The sequence below is a fragment of the Apostichopus japonicus genome, chromosome 12 (genome assembly GCF_037975245.1).
Source record: "Apostichopus japonicus isolate 1M-3 chromosome 12, ASM3797524v1, whole genome shotgun sequence".
Lineage (NCBI taxonomy): Eukaryota > Metazoa > Echinodermata > Holothuroidea > Aspidochirotida > Stichopodidae > Apostichopus > Apostichopus japonicus.
The window spans coordinates 24,448,086-24,466,018 of NC_092572.1; the positions used below are offsets into that span (position 1 = coordinate 24,448,086).

The window sequence follows — 17,933 nt, forward strand, 5'->3', positions numbered from 1 at the left end:
TAAAGATAGATATAATAGCGGTTTTAAACGGTACTTGTAGTTTTTAAATGATATTTGTAAATAACCAGGTCTTGGAGGTTAGTTGACTCTATGTAATAACTTGTGAGACCTGTTATTTGAAATGAAGATAGATCTAAACGTTTGAAGTGAATTTGTCAGCTTTTAAATTTGATATTTGTAGACAACCAGGTCTAGGAGGTTAGTTGACTTTATGTAATAACTTGTGAGACCTATTACTTTAGATGAAGATAGATATATGGGTTTGAAGCTCAAATCTACCGGAACAAAATATGAATATAATGATGGTCCAGCATCCAGCTTGGCTCTTAGGATAATTCTTGTTGTGTTTGTAAGCCAGGGGCGTATCCACAGTGGCGTCGCCAAGGGGGGCCAGGGGGGCACGTGCCCCCCCTGGAAAACCTAGTGCCCCCCGAGTGCCCCCCCCATCTGAGATTTGGGTTGGTAAAAAAAATATATATATATTTTGTTATATTCAACTCCCATCATCTGAGTTGGTTTTTCATAAGGACAAAGAAGCACAGTAATTCGTATTTTCTTCAAATGAGCTGCGAAAAAATGAAAAAGTTTATCCTTGAACGTCGGGTATCGAAGTCGTAACCCGCGCCATCACAACAGGTGTCGATATTTACATGAATGTGTCAGTGCTCACGCCATACCAGCGGATATACACGTCCGCTTCGCGAGCTACATGACTGTGAGAAGGGAGGGTACTGCGGTATGTTGCCTTGGTCTGAGGTTGACAGGTTAGGAGCTGACGAAATGTGAGAATGTGAGGGTCCGCAGGCACCATACTTGCCTGTATTTGTGGACCCATATATTAACCCTGTTGTGTAGGGGGTTCAGAGGTCATTTGAGGCCAGATGCTTGCAGGAACAAATGGCGAATGTTCACACCTGCATACTAAGCCATACTCGATGTGTGATCAAACTTTGGATTGCATGGTGAGATCCCTGATAGGAGCAAATAACGATGCTGGAACATGTTACATCTTAATAGATAATGGGCGAAAACGAGAAGGACAAGAAAGGAGTCGGGGGTCATGCACACATTAATTCAACAAATGTAGGTTCTATTGATAGGGTTAGGCATAATATCGGCAGCATGTGGTTCATATCCTCTGCAAAATTCTGCGCCTTGTTAAAATCATTACCTCAAAAATAGCAATTTCTGGAGATATCTTCAAATCGAATTTAGCATCAAATGTGGCAGCATTTTGCATCTAGCCCATCCTCCGTATGCGAAAATTTTCCAAAGGGGAGGGGGGCAGTGGCGGCGGAACCGGGGGGGCTTGGGGGCTCAGCCCCCCAATGAAAAAGTTGAGGGGGCAAATGCATGATAAGCCCCCCCCCCCCACAATATTTACCAAGGCTCCGAAACGTGCATCTGCCCATTTTTCAATGCATACTTGTCGATCTGTCCGATGCACACGTATACTATATAGGTGTAATAATGTTAGTAAATGCTGGGGGGACCCTCGGCCCGTCCCCTGGCTATAGACCACATTGTCACCCCAACCGCGTCTTCACGCCCCGTGAAAAGTGGAAGCAGTGAGTGTGAGTACCGGTAAGCGCAACACAACTTCGTCTTAGGCCAATGACTTGCTTCATTTCAGCCAGTTCTCCAACATCCCCTTACTACACTCAAAATCGTCTTTGCGAGAACACTACGAGTAATAGCTACTCTCTTAAAACACCATCGAATATACAAATAACTATGTTTTTACAGACTTTTACGTGCAATCTGAGAAATTGCAGGCTTGAGACCCATATTTTAGGGCTAGGTATTTGCAGCATAAAACACTTGGGAAGTGCCGTTTCCGGCCATCTGGTGGTTTGAAAACCCAAAATTTTCTTGTACGCTCCGCGCCAACCGATGGTGGCGCTCCGCTTAGATAGTCTCTACACATTAGCCCCACCCCAATAATTTTCCCGTTCCGCCGCACCTGGAGGGACACCCCTCCCCTTAGACCCCTCCCTCAGGACGGCGATCCGTATCCACCTAAGTGCCCCCCATCAAATGCTGGTGCCCCCCTGTGCCCCCCCCAGACTGAAAAGTCTGGTGACGCCACTGCGTATCCAGGATTTTATAGTGGAGGGGCAGTGTGGTTCTGGTGTCGATCGTGGAAGTGTGCCAATGAATGAGTAGGCATATACTTTATTTTGTACATAATCCTCAGTATTAATCCATTACATGGCAAGTACTCGTGTATGGCAAGCCATATGGGACAAACACTGCATAATATATCCGCGTATTAATTGGAATTTATACGCGCATTAATTGGAATATATACGCGTATATATTATGAGCCAATCATATGGCTTAAATATATCCGCGTATTAATTCGAATATATCCACGTATTAATTCGAATATATACACGTATTAATTCGAATATATACACGTATTAATTCGAAAATATACACGTATTAAATAAAATACATATGGAGATTAAATCCAATATATGCACGGATTAATTAGAATATACACGAAAAAACAATTCCGCTCTTGCTGTGTACATATACCAACGATAAATGTTTTGGCGGGTTCGCGAGATCGCTTTAAAAAGCGAAACTTTACACATGTACAATTAATACGCGTATATATTCGAATTAATACGCGGATATATTATGCGGTGTTTGTCCCACATGGCTTGCCATACCCGTGCGGGTTAAGATTTGCTCGTAACAGTCTGGAACTCACCAAACGTCTGTTCCGGGAAACCTTCAAGAAAAACACAACTTTTCGGGGTCAAACGAATCATTCTGCCTCAACTTTATAATAGGTTATAAATTATGTCTATAATTAAGCTGTAATTAAATGCAAGGATGTGCTTTCAACACTGATGTTGTGTTTAGTGCAGAGGAAACACGACATAGTGATATATTATGATTTAAATGAATCTCGTGTTTAATTATTTCAACCGTTCTCTGGCGTCTGATGATGACGTTTTAGAATGTGGGTGGCACATACCTACTCATAGAAACAACTACCGTATAGGGTTAACAAGTTGAACGTTTTGTGTGTCAGATAGAAATGGCCGGGGGGCGATTTTTTTTTTCCCAAACAGGTTCTCAATTGTGTATAAATAGTCGCTCATGATTGGTCGGAAAAGTTACGTCATAACAATAAAACCCTTCACTTCGAGGTTATCAAAATGTCTGCATCCATTCGTTGCAACGAAGATATACCCGTTCAAAATTACCCGCAGCTTTTCGTAAATATATGTAGATGTGTTTGGAATTGGTTTAGACATAATGAGCACACTAGTATTGTATGATCTACTTTGATCGAAGATTTCTGTGAAGGCATTTATCGATAACATCGCACAGTGAAAGTTTCGTACAGGGGTACATAACACATACGATATAGGCCTATATGTATTATAACTGTGTACACAGTGCAGTGTGACGGAAATACATCATACTGTAGCATGGTGGGCTCATAATTGACGCACTTAAGGATTTGATCAACGATTTCTATCAAGGAAAAATCAAAATCACTCAACTGTATGTTTTTCATATGTGTGGTTCCTCAGAAATGTAATGATCTCAATATATTTATTGTTCTGTGCATATGCAACGTACAATTGAGCAGAACTTGACCACAAAATGTCTGCCGTGTCAAGTTCTTTCATATACCCCTAAATTGACACATTCGTCGATAAGCTAACTGTAGTGAAGGCTTTAGTATACATCCATTGACTTTAGATGCTGTTTGCTATACTTTGAGCCTCTAAGCTTAGACAGATCAGGTCCCAGAGAGTAGTGTTGTCCATGATATTGAGGAAATGTTGGTTATTTTTAGGGTGCAAAATTTCCAAATGCCCAAAAAAAAGCGTACAAAACCGGGGGAAGGGTGTTAAAAGCTTAAAAATTCCACAATTTGGTCATCAAATAGCTGAAATGGATTCAAACTCATGAAATATGTAATTCTGCTTGACTGCAAAAAGTTTAGGTGGCCTGCTCTATCGTTGCTAGTAATAATTGAAGGTGTGTCAATTACGGGGGTGCGTCAATTATGAAGCCTTGACTATACACCAAACTGTTTTGCGTATATTCATTCAAGGCTGAACTCACGTCGTGAAGTTGATTTTGGTGTAGGCCTACCCATTCCACGAAACGAATTCCGATTTCAATAGAACGGCTGACGAATCTTGGATGGCGTAAACACGAAACCGATAGAATGTAGCGTATGTATCATAAGTGAGGTCAACATGTTATCCAAGCATTAAAAGTAAAAGTTAGGGCGTTTGCAGGGAAACTGCGTAACAAGACTTTATTAAGTGTCATTGTGTAACTCAGTGTATGTCTTCGAACTATCAAGCGTTTGATGCTGACGTCACGAGCAATCTGATTGGCTGAAAACTCCGTAATTGAGAACCTGTTTGGGAAAAAAAAATTCGCGGCCGGGGGATGGTGTCAAACCCAATTTCATGGATCCGCACTTTTGAGAATGATAACTGTATAGTATTATAGCATTGCCCGGCATTCTATGAGGGAGGCTGTGCGGCCCCTCAGTCCCAAAGTCACAGTACTACACAAACCGACACTTTTATAAGAAACGTATAAGTGACTAAATGACAAAGTGGCTCTTTTTGGCTGATGAAAAAGTACCACTTTTGAAATATGAAAATAAACTTTTCTCTTATTCCAAATAAATTAGTTTGTAAACCTTAATTAATGACCTGCCCGTCTTTATTAATTACGAAGGAATTCGATCGATCAGTATCGGAAGTATCGGATCAGTTATGGAAGATTGGAAGATTCTCTTTCTCAAGGTCATACGTCTCCGTGCTTTTCCTACAATCTTTTTCACCCCAAATTCCGTTGTCGCTTGATTTTTATCCAGTTATGTATCAACACTATACATGCACAAACAACGTAACATCCCACCAATAAAGGCAGCTTTCTAATGGCATGTACAGGTATCCGTTAGTTACAGACCATTTCCTTTGGCATGAACGAATGCTCTTTGTTTTCACGACTACGGTGACGTAATGTTTTGATCAATCAGCAATCCGTACAAACGTACTGCATGTCATCTTATTTCTGACAATAACACGAACTTGGTTACCTTTGCGTTCGCCAATATCAAAAGAATCGACGACCCTAAATTGAACCTTTAATGTTGGTAGTTTCGTAGACTTAGTAAGTAACATTTCTTTCGCAATGCTTTAGTCGGTGTTGAAAGTGACGCTGTTATTGTACTTGTACAAATTGTAGCGTAATCCAGATATTGATACATGCGAAATAATTTTAATGCATAGGCTAGACAGTACTGCCAAAAGGTTAGGTCTATAGCCTATATGGCTTCAACCACTTTGCCTAGTTAGAAAAAGTGATCTTTAGGCAGGCCTATAGACTCTAGTAGTAAGTAGTGCATAGACCAATACTTACTACATACTGCATAGTGAGCAAAAGCTAGACTAGCATTAGCTATACAGTCCTAACCAAAGTAAACTTGAGTGAGACCTATGCCAGAAGTAGTGTAGGCCCTAACTTAGTAGTAGAAGTTGTGTTATCTGTGTATGCATAGCCTAACTAATATTCTACAGTCACTTTAGCTAGCTGGACAAGTTATGCACACAGAAACAATATAATTGGCTTTTACATAACCAGCCAGATTGAATGTGTATTGTAAAATTCCAAATTGTCACACGTCCGTCTTGGTTCATCAGTAGGCCTAGTTTTACTTTGTGAAAATAATATGATTCATAGATCTTGCAGTGGTGATTAACCATTCTACAAATAAGACAATAGCAACCATGGAGGGAACAACTGTTAGCAGTTACTGTTAAATTTAACTGTTCTGTCCATCTTAATGTGTTCTTAGTTTGGTTTTGTTTCAATTTAATAGCCTTGGAAGAAGTTTCCGCTAGGATTGTAACTGCAGGCCTAGGCTTACCAGACGTCCGGTTTTATCCAGACATGGCCGGTTTTTCGTGACTTACGCGGGCATCCGGGTGGATTTTCTAATTTGGCAATAACATCCGGATTTCATGAATTTCACACAGGAATTGACAGGTTTTCCCTAATGTAGCCTCACGAGTCACAAGCAAACCATAACTCACTCAAGTTTGGGACCTCCCAGAGTCCCTATTAGAGATTTAGATTGCACCATTTTGCATCTAGGCACCTTTGAAAAACGAAAAATTTTCCAACCCCTCCCCTTAGACCCCTCCCCCAGGACGCGGATCAGTGTAGGACGCCAATCAGTGTCCTCCTTTTCAAAAACAAATATGGTAACTCTAGGCAGGCCCACTAACTTTTACAACCCTTAATTGTGATAATAACTGTAGACCCAATTCTGTAAAGTTCTACTTTTGTTCATGTAAAAAATTGCATGTAAAAATTGGCCTTTCTTATAGTTCAAAATGTACCTTCACAAATGTGTATAGGACCAATTCTCAGGAATAATCAATTGACTGAGATATTCTACATAAATATATTTGCTGTGTGAAATCTGGTTGATACAATTTCTAAGGCTTTTCATAATTGTAATGTAAAAAGGTATGTCAGGAAGTTACCTTGATAATCTGAAAGGTTTTCTCATACCTCAAAGCATAAAATAACTTTCATAAATGAAATTATTGATGGTACAACATGTTAAGCTTAAGTGAAGCAATTTCATTGCAGACAGACGCTTGCCTTGTGTAATTTTGAATGTGTTATGTTATTGAGAAATTACAAACACAACACCTTACAGTAGCATGTACAAATCTTATATTCTTCTTCATAGCACTTGTTGTGGACCTGAGGCATGATGCATGAAAAACAGAAATAACCATATTTTGAAGCAATTCTTATATGTATCTTTTGGATAACTACAGTTGTTAACTAACCAATACCCCTTCCCCCCCCCCCCCACTCCGCCCCTCTTCTTCTCACAATTATCATAGAAAATGAATTCCTCCTTCTTTTTTTAGTAACAATGCAAACAGTCATATGTACCAAAAATTCTCACATAGCAATTAGTTTAGCAGCTGTTCAACATGATTTTAAGTGATTATTACTCACTACTCCCTGTAAAAATACATTAAAAACAGGAAAAAAAAAATCATTAATTTAACAGTTAATGTTGAATTCTTTTTTGATATTTGAAGGTATGAGGTGATGATTCATAATGACTGACACGGCCAAGCTCTTCCTAACCGACGTCTGCCACGGTATGAGAGATGCGGTACTGGGGGCGGCATTCATCTTTAAGGTGGATGCAGAGATTGCACGATTGGAAGGAGAAAAGAATCGGCAGAGAGAAGAAGAAATGTTAAAGCAGAGACGACCGATTCCTGCCAAAAAGATTCAACAGAGGTAAAACAGGCTATCACTTTTAAGATATTTATACAACCCATTTTGATCTATGGAATAACATCAACAGAATCTTTCTATGAACTGTTTGGTGGGAAACACTCTCAAAATTTGATGAAAATATGAACCTTAATTACAGCCATTGAACAAGGTTCCTTATAATGAGAAGTTTGAAAATGTACATTACGTGTATCATCAATTTCCACAATATGACTCTGTTTTGAGGCTTAAAATACAGTAATTGAGGGGACCCTTAGCCACAACTCAGTCCTTAATACACTGTTCACAAATCAGCCCTTTCCGCCATGTCCACACTTCAGCTCTTCCTCCCCTGCTCGCAACAGTTCAGCCCTTTCACCCGGGCCACTAACATGACAGCCCTACCTTGATCCCTTGCTCAAAACTCAGCCCTTCCCCCACTGTTCACAATTCAGCCCTTACTCCCTCAGTCCACAATTCAGATGTTCCTCTCACCCTCTTGCTGTGAGACATGGCTATCTCACAGAAAGCAAATTAGTCATAGATCCTTCTTAATCCACCAATGTGTTACTTGAAGAGTTTGTGGTATAGTCAGTCCTGCAGTAACTTGTATTCTAGCATCAGAGCCTGTATTCCCCCATAGATCTATCTGTTCTCATATTCGTACATTAGCGGTTTGCCATATCAGATCCAGACTCATATGTCTCCAAAGCCTTCAAAACCTGTGGTTTTCCTCCAATCTTGGTCCCCGAAATTCCCTTGGCCCTGAGTTTTTCCAGTTATTTGTCAACACTACAGGAATAACGTTACATCCATCCAATAAAGCATTTTGGAGTCCTGGTATGGATCTAGATACTAGTGCAAGACCAAGCACCCATTGTCATACTGACAGAGAATAATTTATCCAGTGTCACATAGCAACATAATGGGCAAATTTCTATAGAGTATTCCTTTTCGAGATCCAATCTTAGGATTCACAAATGATTTCTCAATTTGGTTAGCATCATGATTGATCTTTAGAGTAGAGCAAAATATGTCACCCAAAACAAAACTTACATTGTTCGATACAGGTGGCAAAAGCCTACAGTGGAATGACGACCTTCCTTACTGGTTTCGAACCTCATACAATCAGCGTCCATAGCCTAGTTGGTTAGGGTGTTTGCATATAAAGCAGAAGGCCCGGGTTCAAATCCCGGTGGAGGGTGGAAGTTTTTTCCAACATTAAATTCTTCGCTGGCTTCATGGGAGCCTTGTACTCGTACTCATAAAGTGGGGAATTATATCTCTACTCAAGCTGTTGTGCGCATAAGTACTAGTCTAATCTTACGTACATTCATCATAGTAAAATTGTCAATTTTAAACCTTGAAGCCATTTAATTGCCTTAATAATTCTCTGTAGACCCTGTCTTTATTGATTCTACTACAGTGACCATAAAGTCATGCACAAGATATTCCAGTGTTGTGCCCTCAACGGTGGTGTCTTTTGGTTGAGCTTGGTAGCCTTCAACGGAGCCATTCTACCTCTTCTACATTTCACAACAGGACTAATAGTAGGTGAGTATCATAGTATCACTGTAAGCCAGGACTAATAGTAGGTGAGTATCATAGTATCAATGTAAGCCAGGACTAATAGTAGGTGAGTATCATAGTATCAATGCAAGCCATGACTAATAGTAGGTGAGTATCATAGTATCAATGTAAGCCAGGACTAATAGTAGGTGAGTATCATAGTATCAATGTAAGCTAGGACTAATAGTAGGTGAGTATCATAGTATCACTGTAAGCCAGGAATAATAGTAGGTGAGTATCATAGTATCACTGTAAGCCAGGACTAATAGTAGGTGAGTATCATAGTATCAATGTAAGCTAGGACTAATAGTAGGTGAGTATCATAGTATCACTGTAAGCCAGGAATAATAGTAGGTGAGTATCATAGTATCACTGTAAGCTAGGACTAATAGTAGGTGAGTATCATAGTATCAATGTAAGCTAGGACTAATAGTAGGTGAGTATCATAGTATCACTGTAAGCCAGGACTAATAGTAGGTGAGTATCATAGTATCAATGTAAGCTAGGACTAATAGTAGGTGAGTATCATAGTATCACTGTAAGCTAGGACTAATAGTAGGTGAGTATCATAGTATCAATGTAAGCCAGGACTAATAGTAGGTGAGTATCATAGTATCAATGTAAGCCAGGACTAATAGTAGGTGAGTATCATAGTATCAAAGTAAGCCAGGACTAATAGTAGGTGAGTATCATAGTATTACTGTAAGTAAGGACTAATAGTATGTGAGTATCATAGTATCAATGTAAGCCAGGACTAATAGTAGGTGAGTATCATAGTATCACTGTAAGTAAGGACTAATAGTAGGTGAGTATCATAGTATCACTGTAAGCCAGGACTAACAGTATATAAGTATCATAGTATCACTGTAAGCCAGGACTAATAGTAGGTGAGTATCATAGTATCACTGTAAGTAAGGACTTATAGTAGGTGAGTATCATAGTATCACTGTAAGCCAGGACTAATAGTAGGTGAATATCATAGTATCACTGTAAGCCAGGACTAATAGTAGGTGAGTATCATAGTATCACTGTAAGGACTAATAGTAAGTGAGTATCATAGTATCACTGTAAGCCAGGACTAATAGTAGGTGAGTATCATAGTATCACTGTAAGCCAGGACTTATAGTAGGTGAGTATCATAGTATCACTGTAAGCCAGGACTTATGGTAGGTGAGTATCATAGTATCACTGTAAGTAAGGACTAATAGTAGGTGAGTATCATAGTATCACTGTAAGCCAGGACTAATAGTAGGTGAGTATCATAGTATCACTGTAAGCCAGGACTAATAGTAGGTGAGTATCATAGTATCACTGTAAGCCAGGACTAATAGTAGGTGAGTATCATAGTATCAATGTAAGCCAGGACTTATAGTAGGTGAGTATCATAGTATCACTGTAAGCCAGGACTTATGGTAGGTGAGTATCATAGTATCACTGTAAGCCAGGACTTATGGTAGGTGAGTATCATAGTATCACTGTAAGTAAGGACTAATAGTAGGTGAGTATCATAGTATCACTGTAAGTAAGGACTAATAGTAGGTGAGTATCATAGTATCACTGTAAGCCAGAACTAATAGTAGGTGAGTATCATAGTATCACTGTAAGCCAGGAATAATAGTAGGTGAGTATCATAGTATCACTGGCAGCCAGAACTAATAGTATAAGTATCGTACATAGTATTATAGAGTATTATGTTTGACTCCTGTATACCTTTGAAAATAGAATTTTTTTTTTTTTCCATCCCGGTAGGTCAAGATACATCTCATGGTCTGATCTGGTCCTGGGTCAGCTGGCTGATGTCTTCTATATTTGGAGCTTTTTGGGTGCTACCTGTCTTTCTCCTGAGCCGGTTAGTCAGCGCCCTCTGGTATCAGGTGAGTAGATAATACCTTGAAAGGTCATCGGTGTGTCTGTCCCAAAATATGCTAGAAATAATCAAATAATGGTCACTCATCTTCAAATAAAAACCAATTTAATTGCGGCTACTATTCGTCAACCTTGACGACAGAAGAAATCCCCTTCAGGGAACTCAGGTAAAAAGAGATTTTGAACATTCACCAGCTTCTGATGTCAGTTTCAAATTACATTATGACAACCATAATGATTTTTATCAGAAAAAAATTATGGCATGCTGTAAACCAAGAATATCTGAACTGAAAACTGAGGCCAACGGGGCAAACAATCCTAATCCTTAATGAGTCTTGTCATCTCTATAAACAGACTATAAACTGTCCACATGAAGGATTTTTGGTTATCAATGACTTTTCAGAAGCAATTTTCTCTCATCACAAATGCACTGTCCTCGAAAAAACACATATTTTAGATCATCAATCGATTCTATGGCATTGTAATCAATGTGTAAAGTCAAGTTCCTTTGAGAATGAAATCTCCGCTTGCTTGATATTATTACACATAATGAAATACTGTGGACATCTAGAAAAATTCTTCCCCACCCATCCAATCCTCATCATGCAGAGAAAGATGTTTTGGAAAGCTCACCCCAGAATTTGCTTCAACTTTTATAAAAAATTATCTTCCCTTGCGACTGTCTGCCCCTCCAAATTTTACTGTCGGAGTGTTAATGGATCTGGAAGGCAGTCACTTAAAGATGCTAACCAGCTAACATTATGTATGTGGGGAATACCAAATGGCTGATGTCAGGTGGCAGTATCCAATTTACAGTGTTAACTCATTCTGGACCATTTCAGATGGGAAAATTGTGGAGTTCTGATTAAATCCCCCCACCTTGAGCTTTCTTTGATCCGATCAGTAATCAAACCCACGACCTCGTGGAGTAACGTTTTTAACAAAAGCAAGTGCCCAACTTTTGGCAAAAGGTTGTGTAATTATTTACGCAACAATATTAGTACCAACAGAAAGGTCGTTTACGCTATCGAGACCGAAAATGAATGATAATGGAGAAAAGAAAACCTTGTCTTGCTAACATTTGCGATAGTGACATAATCTGGGTAAGGTAGTCCATTAGTGACTTACGGAACCGTCAAGCGTAGAGTTGATTTACCGACTCAGTCCCTTAATTTGTGTATTTTTGTTCCGATCGCAGGATATAGCTGATGCTGCCTACAGAAAATCCAGAGGACGCCCTCAACTACCAAATCTCAGCAGACTGATCGCCGACTTGCTATTTAGTGTGTTAATGCAGGTGATATTCCTTCTGCAGGTAAGAGTCTAATCTTCATCAGAATTGTCTCTCTGTTTGTGTTTCCTCATTAGTTATGAGTCTAAATGCATATCACAATAGGTCAAGATCATGATCGGAGAAGAGACGGCTTAGTTTAAACCATTCAAGGGCCGAACGAATAATGCACTTGCGTCACCAATCGAGATGTTACTCCAAGAAGAAGAGAGTTGAACATGGCTCTGTGAAACAAGATTTGTAGCGTAAAAGCTCTTTTAATCGACTTGGGTGAATTTTTCAATCAAAGGTAATCTATGGATGGAAAAGTCCCCCCTTCCCCACCTGCCCCCCATTAGTATAAAACTGGGTCCGACATAAACCTAGATAATGTAATCATACCAATGTACTAGTGGGTAGCAAATGCCATCTTTGATCTATATCAGGGTATTGGAGTGTATAAACCTCTCCGCATTTAATGCTTCGGAAAACGTGAATGGGCAAGATTTAGACTTCCAGAATGTGTGTTCTCGAACCCCCCAAAATGGGTGCCAGGGTATCAGGGTGGTTTGCAAGTCAGGGATAACGGAAAAAGTTGAATGCTAAACAGCGTCACGGACAGAATCCATCGTTATTTCTTCTCATTAAGTATATAGCATTCTTCATTGATTATGAAACAGTTTTTGTTTTCAATTATTTAGCAATATCTTTTTTGGATTCTCTTGAATATTTTCTGTCATTGTCTATCTGCCTCTGTCATCTCGTCCACCAGAGCATGCTGGTGAGCAAGATCCCGATATCTGGAGTCGGACAGATAATATCTCTATTACACGTCTGCCTCCTCTATAGCCTGTACGCCTTTGAATACAAGTGGTTCAATATGGGTAAGTCATATAATATAATAATAAATAAGTTCTTAATATATCGCCAAATACCAAAAGGCCTCTAGGCGCTTTACAAAACCTAAAACAAATAGAAACAAAAAGACAGAGAAATCAAAGGAATAAAAAGTCTAGAAAACACAAAAACGAAAATTAAACAGTATGTAAAATACAAACACAAAAATCTAAAAACACGAGAAGACTATAAAACAGACCAAAACCTATAAAAAAAATATAGTGTTCGGTTAGAACTGATGAAAGCAAGCCAATATACACTTGCTTTCATCTCTTTCCAAACCTTGACAAAAGTTTTCATTAACAGAAACTTGCATGTATGACCTGTAAATTATAGACTTCATTCAAAGTATTAATATGCCTCGGAATTGCACCATTTCATATCTAACATATATTTTATTACTTCTTATGTGGAGGACCTCTAGAAATGAAGCAGCAATTTCTTCAAAACTAACAAATGTTTAATATTTATTTAATTATTAATTATTTTTGTTCTGATGGAATGTTATTGTAGTTTTTGCAATGACGGTTTCACATCACCGCTGTGTACTGTATGTCCTGTTTACCTTTTATATGACATCAAGTATTGTTTGGACGAGGCAGTTGCCATTCATCAGAGCTCCAAGCCCCCAAAAATAAAAATAAACAAATTAAATTAAAGAATAGAATGGAATGGAATAATATAAAAAAATACAAAATAATATTAAAAAATGTAAAATAATATAAAACAATAACAAATAATATAATCCTGCAACATTTCTCAAATGATGTGAAATATATACATATATTTTTTTTAATTCTCTGTTTATTTTTAATTTGGATTCACAGGTTGGGAAGTCCATCAGCGGGTCCGATACCTGGAGACTAATTGGCCGTACTTTGCTGGCTTTGGTCTTCCCCTAGCAGTACTTACTCATCTACCTTCGTCTTTCCTTGCGAGTGGGACAGTGTTTGCCGTCCTTTTTCCGCTGTTTATAATCAGCGGCAACGAAGCTAATCCACCCAGTCAGCCTTGGTAAGTTGCCTTTCGGTGCCCTTCAGTGACACCCCCCCCCCCTTCCCCCTTTTCTCCGTCTTTCCACCACTGTCAGAAGAGAAATCAGTGAAGGAAAGCAAAAATTCAAACTTCCTTTATAACCAAATTTCACCAAACTTGCACCGAATTATCTTAATAAACATGTAATGTGTAACCAAGGGATCTTTCTTTGTAAAGCGCTTTGAGCAGTAACTTTTGTTTACTGATTTGGCGCTATATAAGTCTCATTTATTATTATTATTATCATACCAATCACCGTTTAAAAATGGCTGGTTGACTTAAAGAGATGTAATTTATTCCTGAGACTGAAATCCAGGCCAGTTGTATATTAAAGGAAGTCGGGATGATATTAGGGAAACGAGGAAGTTGATCCAAATATTTGCATCCTTAGTGTTCTATCGATTATGCTTATGCGGTCTGTGTTGGTCTGTATGAAAACTGCGTATTATATCGATGTCATTTCTGGTTTCGTGATAAAGAAGGTGTTGTGGCTTTAATACATACTGGTGCTTACAGCATGGAACCAGTTAACTAGGAGTGCCACGAAACTAAGGCTCAACAGCCAACAAGGACTTAACAGCCTTCGCAACAAATGAACAACTATATTTTGCACCGATGGCTGTCGTTTTTTGTCGAAAAGAAACATCGCTCTTTTCATGGTGATTTGCTCAAAATGTTCTTTCTTTCTTTCTATTCTCTTGCAGTAACCACCCTCTCCACATTTTTTCGTATTCAATCAGTGTCGCCAATTTAGTATTTCATACAGCCGTCAGTAGACCAAACTCAGCCAAAGGGAGAAGGGAACGACTATCCTGATTGGTGCAGCGAAGTCATGTGACAGGAGACTGACCAATGGTGAACAGTTTTCTACAAGAGTGGTGCAATTAACATATTATATTTGGCTGTAAAATGCAGAGTTTTTGATTGGTGCAATTAAGTCATGTGACTACTAGCCAGGAACTCTTGCCTTCAGGAAGCTTGTTTTTTGGTGGCTGTGATGAATAGGTAAGGAGGAGTGTGTTCCATTGGGGGGGCCAATGCACAGGACTAGTATGCCTTTATTCTTCCCAAGCAAATGGAGAAATTTAAGTTCAAACAAAATTTAGTAGTTTCATTCAGTAATATGCAGAGCAGTTAGTATTTGCAAAGTGAATTTTTAACCTCCAATAATCTTTAGTTAGATCAAATTAAAATGTATAATTTAGTAGTATGCAATATTTTGATTGTAAGAAGGCAAAAATTCACAACATCAAACTACCCTTGCTGAGAGGATCCGTCACAACAACAGAGGCTTCTGGGATTGTTCGTTAGGCATGAATAAATCTGAACCAAATCATCTATATGCAATTACCGCTACTCTCTATTAAGTGTAGGAGCATATATATGCCTTGTGTAACCATAGGATTCTACAAAGGCTACCCACTTGATTTGGAATGGGGTATGGGGGGTGGGTGGGGGGTGGGTGGTGGGTGGGGAGGGTTGTGTTGATGGGCAAAGAGGATGGTAGTGGCTCTCAGTGGGGGGGGGGGACATGTTTAACTGCCACATATATCTGCCTTAACCATATTTTCACAAGTGATTACAAATGTATTGAAGACAGCCATTAGTTGTAGTTTCTTCCAATTTGCATTATTGCTTTCTTTTTTTCTTTGTAAGCTTAAAAAGAGATAAACTAAATGTTCTCTGCTCTTTGTAACTAATTTTTTGCAAATGACCCTTGCAGCTATCTGTTTATGCCTTGTTTTTATATTAATACTTGCTAGATTTATGTTACCGAATATTGGCGCATAAAAATGTAGGCTTGCTGTGTGCTCAAAATAAAGAGAGATAAAATGACGGTCCCACAAAAAACGTTGTCTAGATACCAAACTACTGAAATGTAATTGTCTTCTCCTCAAAATAAATAGTTTTGGACCCTCCCTGTTTGTTCTCATAGTCTAAATCGAGAAACGACAAGAAATAAGGCAAAAACAGCTGAAATAATTTCTGCCATTACCAAAGTGAAAACCGAAAATGTTTGACGTACAAAACTGGTAGTATTGCGTTTGTTTTCTAAATAACCAAAAGAGTTTGCTTCATGTAGTGCTCTTTCTTACAGAGAAAAATGTATTATGCTCTTAATATTATCTCTCAATATATGCTCTTAATATTCTTTGTCCCTTCCACAAATCCCAAGAAATAGTTTCATGTGATGGTGATACCACTCGAGTATTGTTTAGTTATGTCTGACTGCCCTTCATTCTTGACAAAGCTTCTTCAAAAAGATTGGACATTGACCTATGCAGAAATATATATAGCTTAAATTAGTGTGTGTAATATCTATGTGTCTGTCTTCAACCTTGGCAAAACATCACTATTATATTTTATGTTAACTATGAAAGATGTAGAAATGAAAATGGTGGCTATGTTGTATATAATTTATGGAAATTGAATAAAATATGCAAACCGTAATTTTTTTTCCCGTTTTTTTCTTGTGACACGACTTCAGCTCCATGTTAGGTACCTTCCATTATCACTTAAACACAGTCGCAAGGTTCTACGCTTGATTGAAACTGCAGACTTAATATCAAAATTCAAAAGTAAAAGAGTCGAATATTACTTAAATACACATGACAAATTGTCCCTTTACATTATTACGTTTACATAGAGAGGTGGGATTGTGATACTGTCCCACTGTATGCAAGATTAATGTACTGTGAGGCATATGACTTAACCCACAACAAACAATGACAAGATGGGCCTTAGAGAAGGCAGACAGATTAACTCGGATATGTGTATGGGGTAGCATACGCCCATTAAAAGCCCCATTGACTTACACACTAAATCACAAAAATAATGTGGTCTCTAAGTCTAGATAGAAGTTTTCACTAGCTAAACGCTACCCATCACCGGATAGCTGACAAGTTGGCCTTTCATGGCACCATCAATTTTCCGTACCATGACCATGAAGATTTTTTGCTATCCGAGCCGGAAGTTTTCGTCACTTGTAAACAAACCTCTTCACTCAGTGGTAAACAAATTTCCTACGCTGCTCCCGGGAGGCCTAAAGGGGTCTAAAATTGCCTCAATTGACCCAATTTTCTCACCACATGTACTTCCATTCATGCTTTTCAACATGCAAGCCACAAAAAACTAGATTATGATTGATAACAGGTCACAAAAGATGTTCTCCCGCTGCTTTTCGGCACTTTTCCTGAAGGAGAACAATCGAGCGGATTGATATAGACTCTAATAGGAGTATGCCACCATGGATGTTTTAATGAGGGGGTACTTTTGCAACCCAAACAGTACTGCCTATTCTCGTTATTGCTTATTATTATTATTATCACAAGCAAATTGCCAACTGGGATAACCAGAGCTCCCCACATTTATTTTAAACTAAAACGTGACTGCTCAAGTTAAATAGGTCGCATTGCATTTTTTGAAATGATATCAAAAAGTTGGTTAAGATCTATGCAGAAAAAGGTTTGCTCCATCTTTTAGGCTCCAATTATTTTCAAATTTGCCTGTCGCTAAGTACACCCTGAGCACTTGAGATCTTAAAGGAGAAAATGTCACAGACAAGTGTCACTTTTCTAAGCGTGATTTTATTTCAACATTTCTCATTGTTAAAAAGTGAATTTTTACCAGTAATATCGATCAAATATCACGATACACATACATACACACACACACACACACATACTAATACAATATACAAATTTTTATCATACAGTTTGTTAACAAAATCAAGATGATATGGAGTTGGAGTTGAGTTAATAAGATTTTAAAAAACAAAATTTACTGTACACCTTGATAATTCAAGTTGTGTTTCATGGTAATTAGCGATGATTGAAGAAAAGTAAAAAATATTTGGCAAATAATTTTGCTGGAATGAAAAGTACCTAAATTTGTGTACAATATTATCAAGGTTAATATTTCAGATTATAAAATTATATATACTTTACACCGCACCTTTCTATATTAAAATTCCTGAGTTGTGATTTAATTT

The 17,933-nt window shown here is 38.4% G+C and overlaps 1 protein-coding gene across 1 annotated transcript; it reads left to right on the plus strand.

The window, feature by feature from the left end:
* The first annotated feature begins 5,008 nt into the window (after positions 1-5,008).
* On the plus strand, positions 5,009-15,356 carry LOC139977496 (etoposide-induced protein 2.4-like). Its single transcript, XM_071986846.1, has 8 exons — positions 5,009-5,166; positions 7,122-7,329; positions 8,732-8,859; positions 10,624-10,748; positions 11,939-12,055; positions 12,783-12,894; positions 13,735-13,921; positions 14,647-15,356. Exons 2-8 carry the CDS (start codon positions 7,142-7,144, stop codon positions 14,756-14,758), a joined length of 969 nt encoding a protein of 322 aa, XP_071842947.1. The 5' UTR covers positions 5,009-5,166; positions 7,122-7,141; the 3' UTR covers positions 14,759-15,356.
* The last annotated feature ends 2,577 nt before the right edge of the window (positions 15,357-17,933 follow it).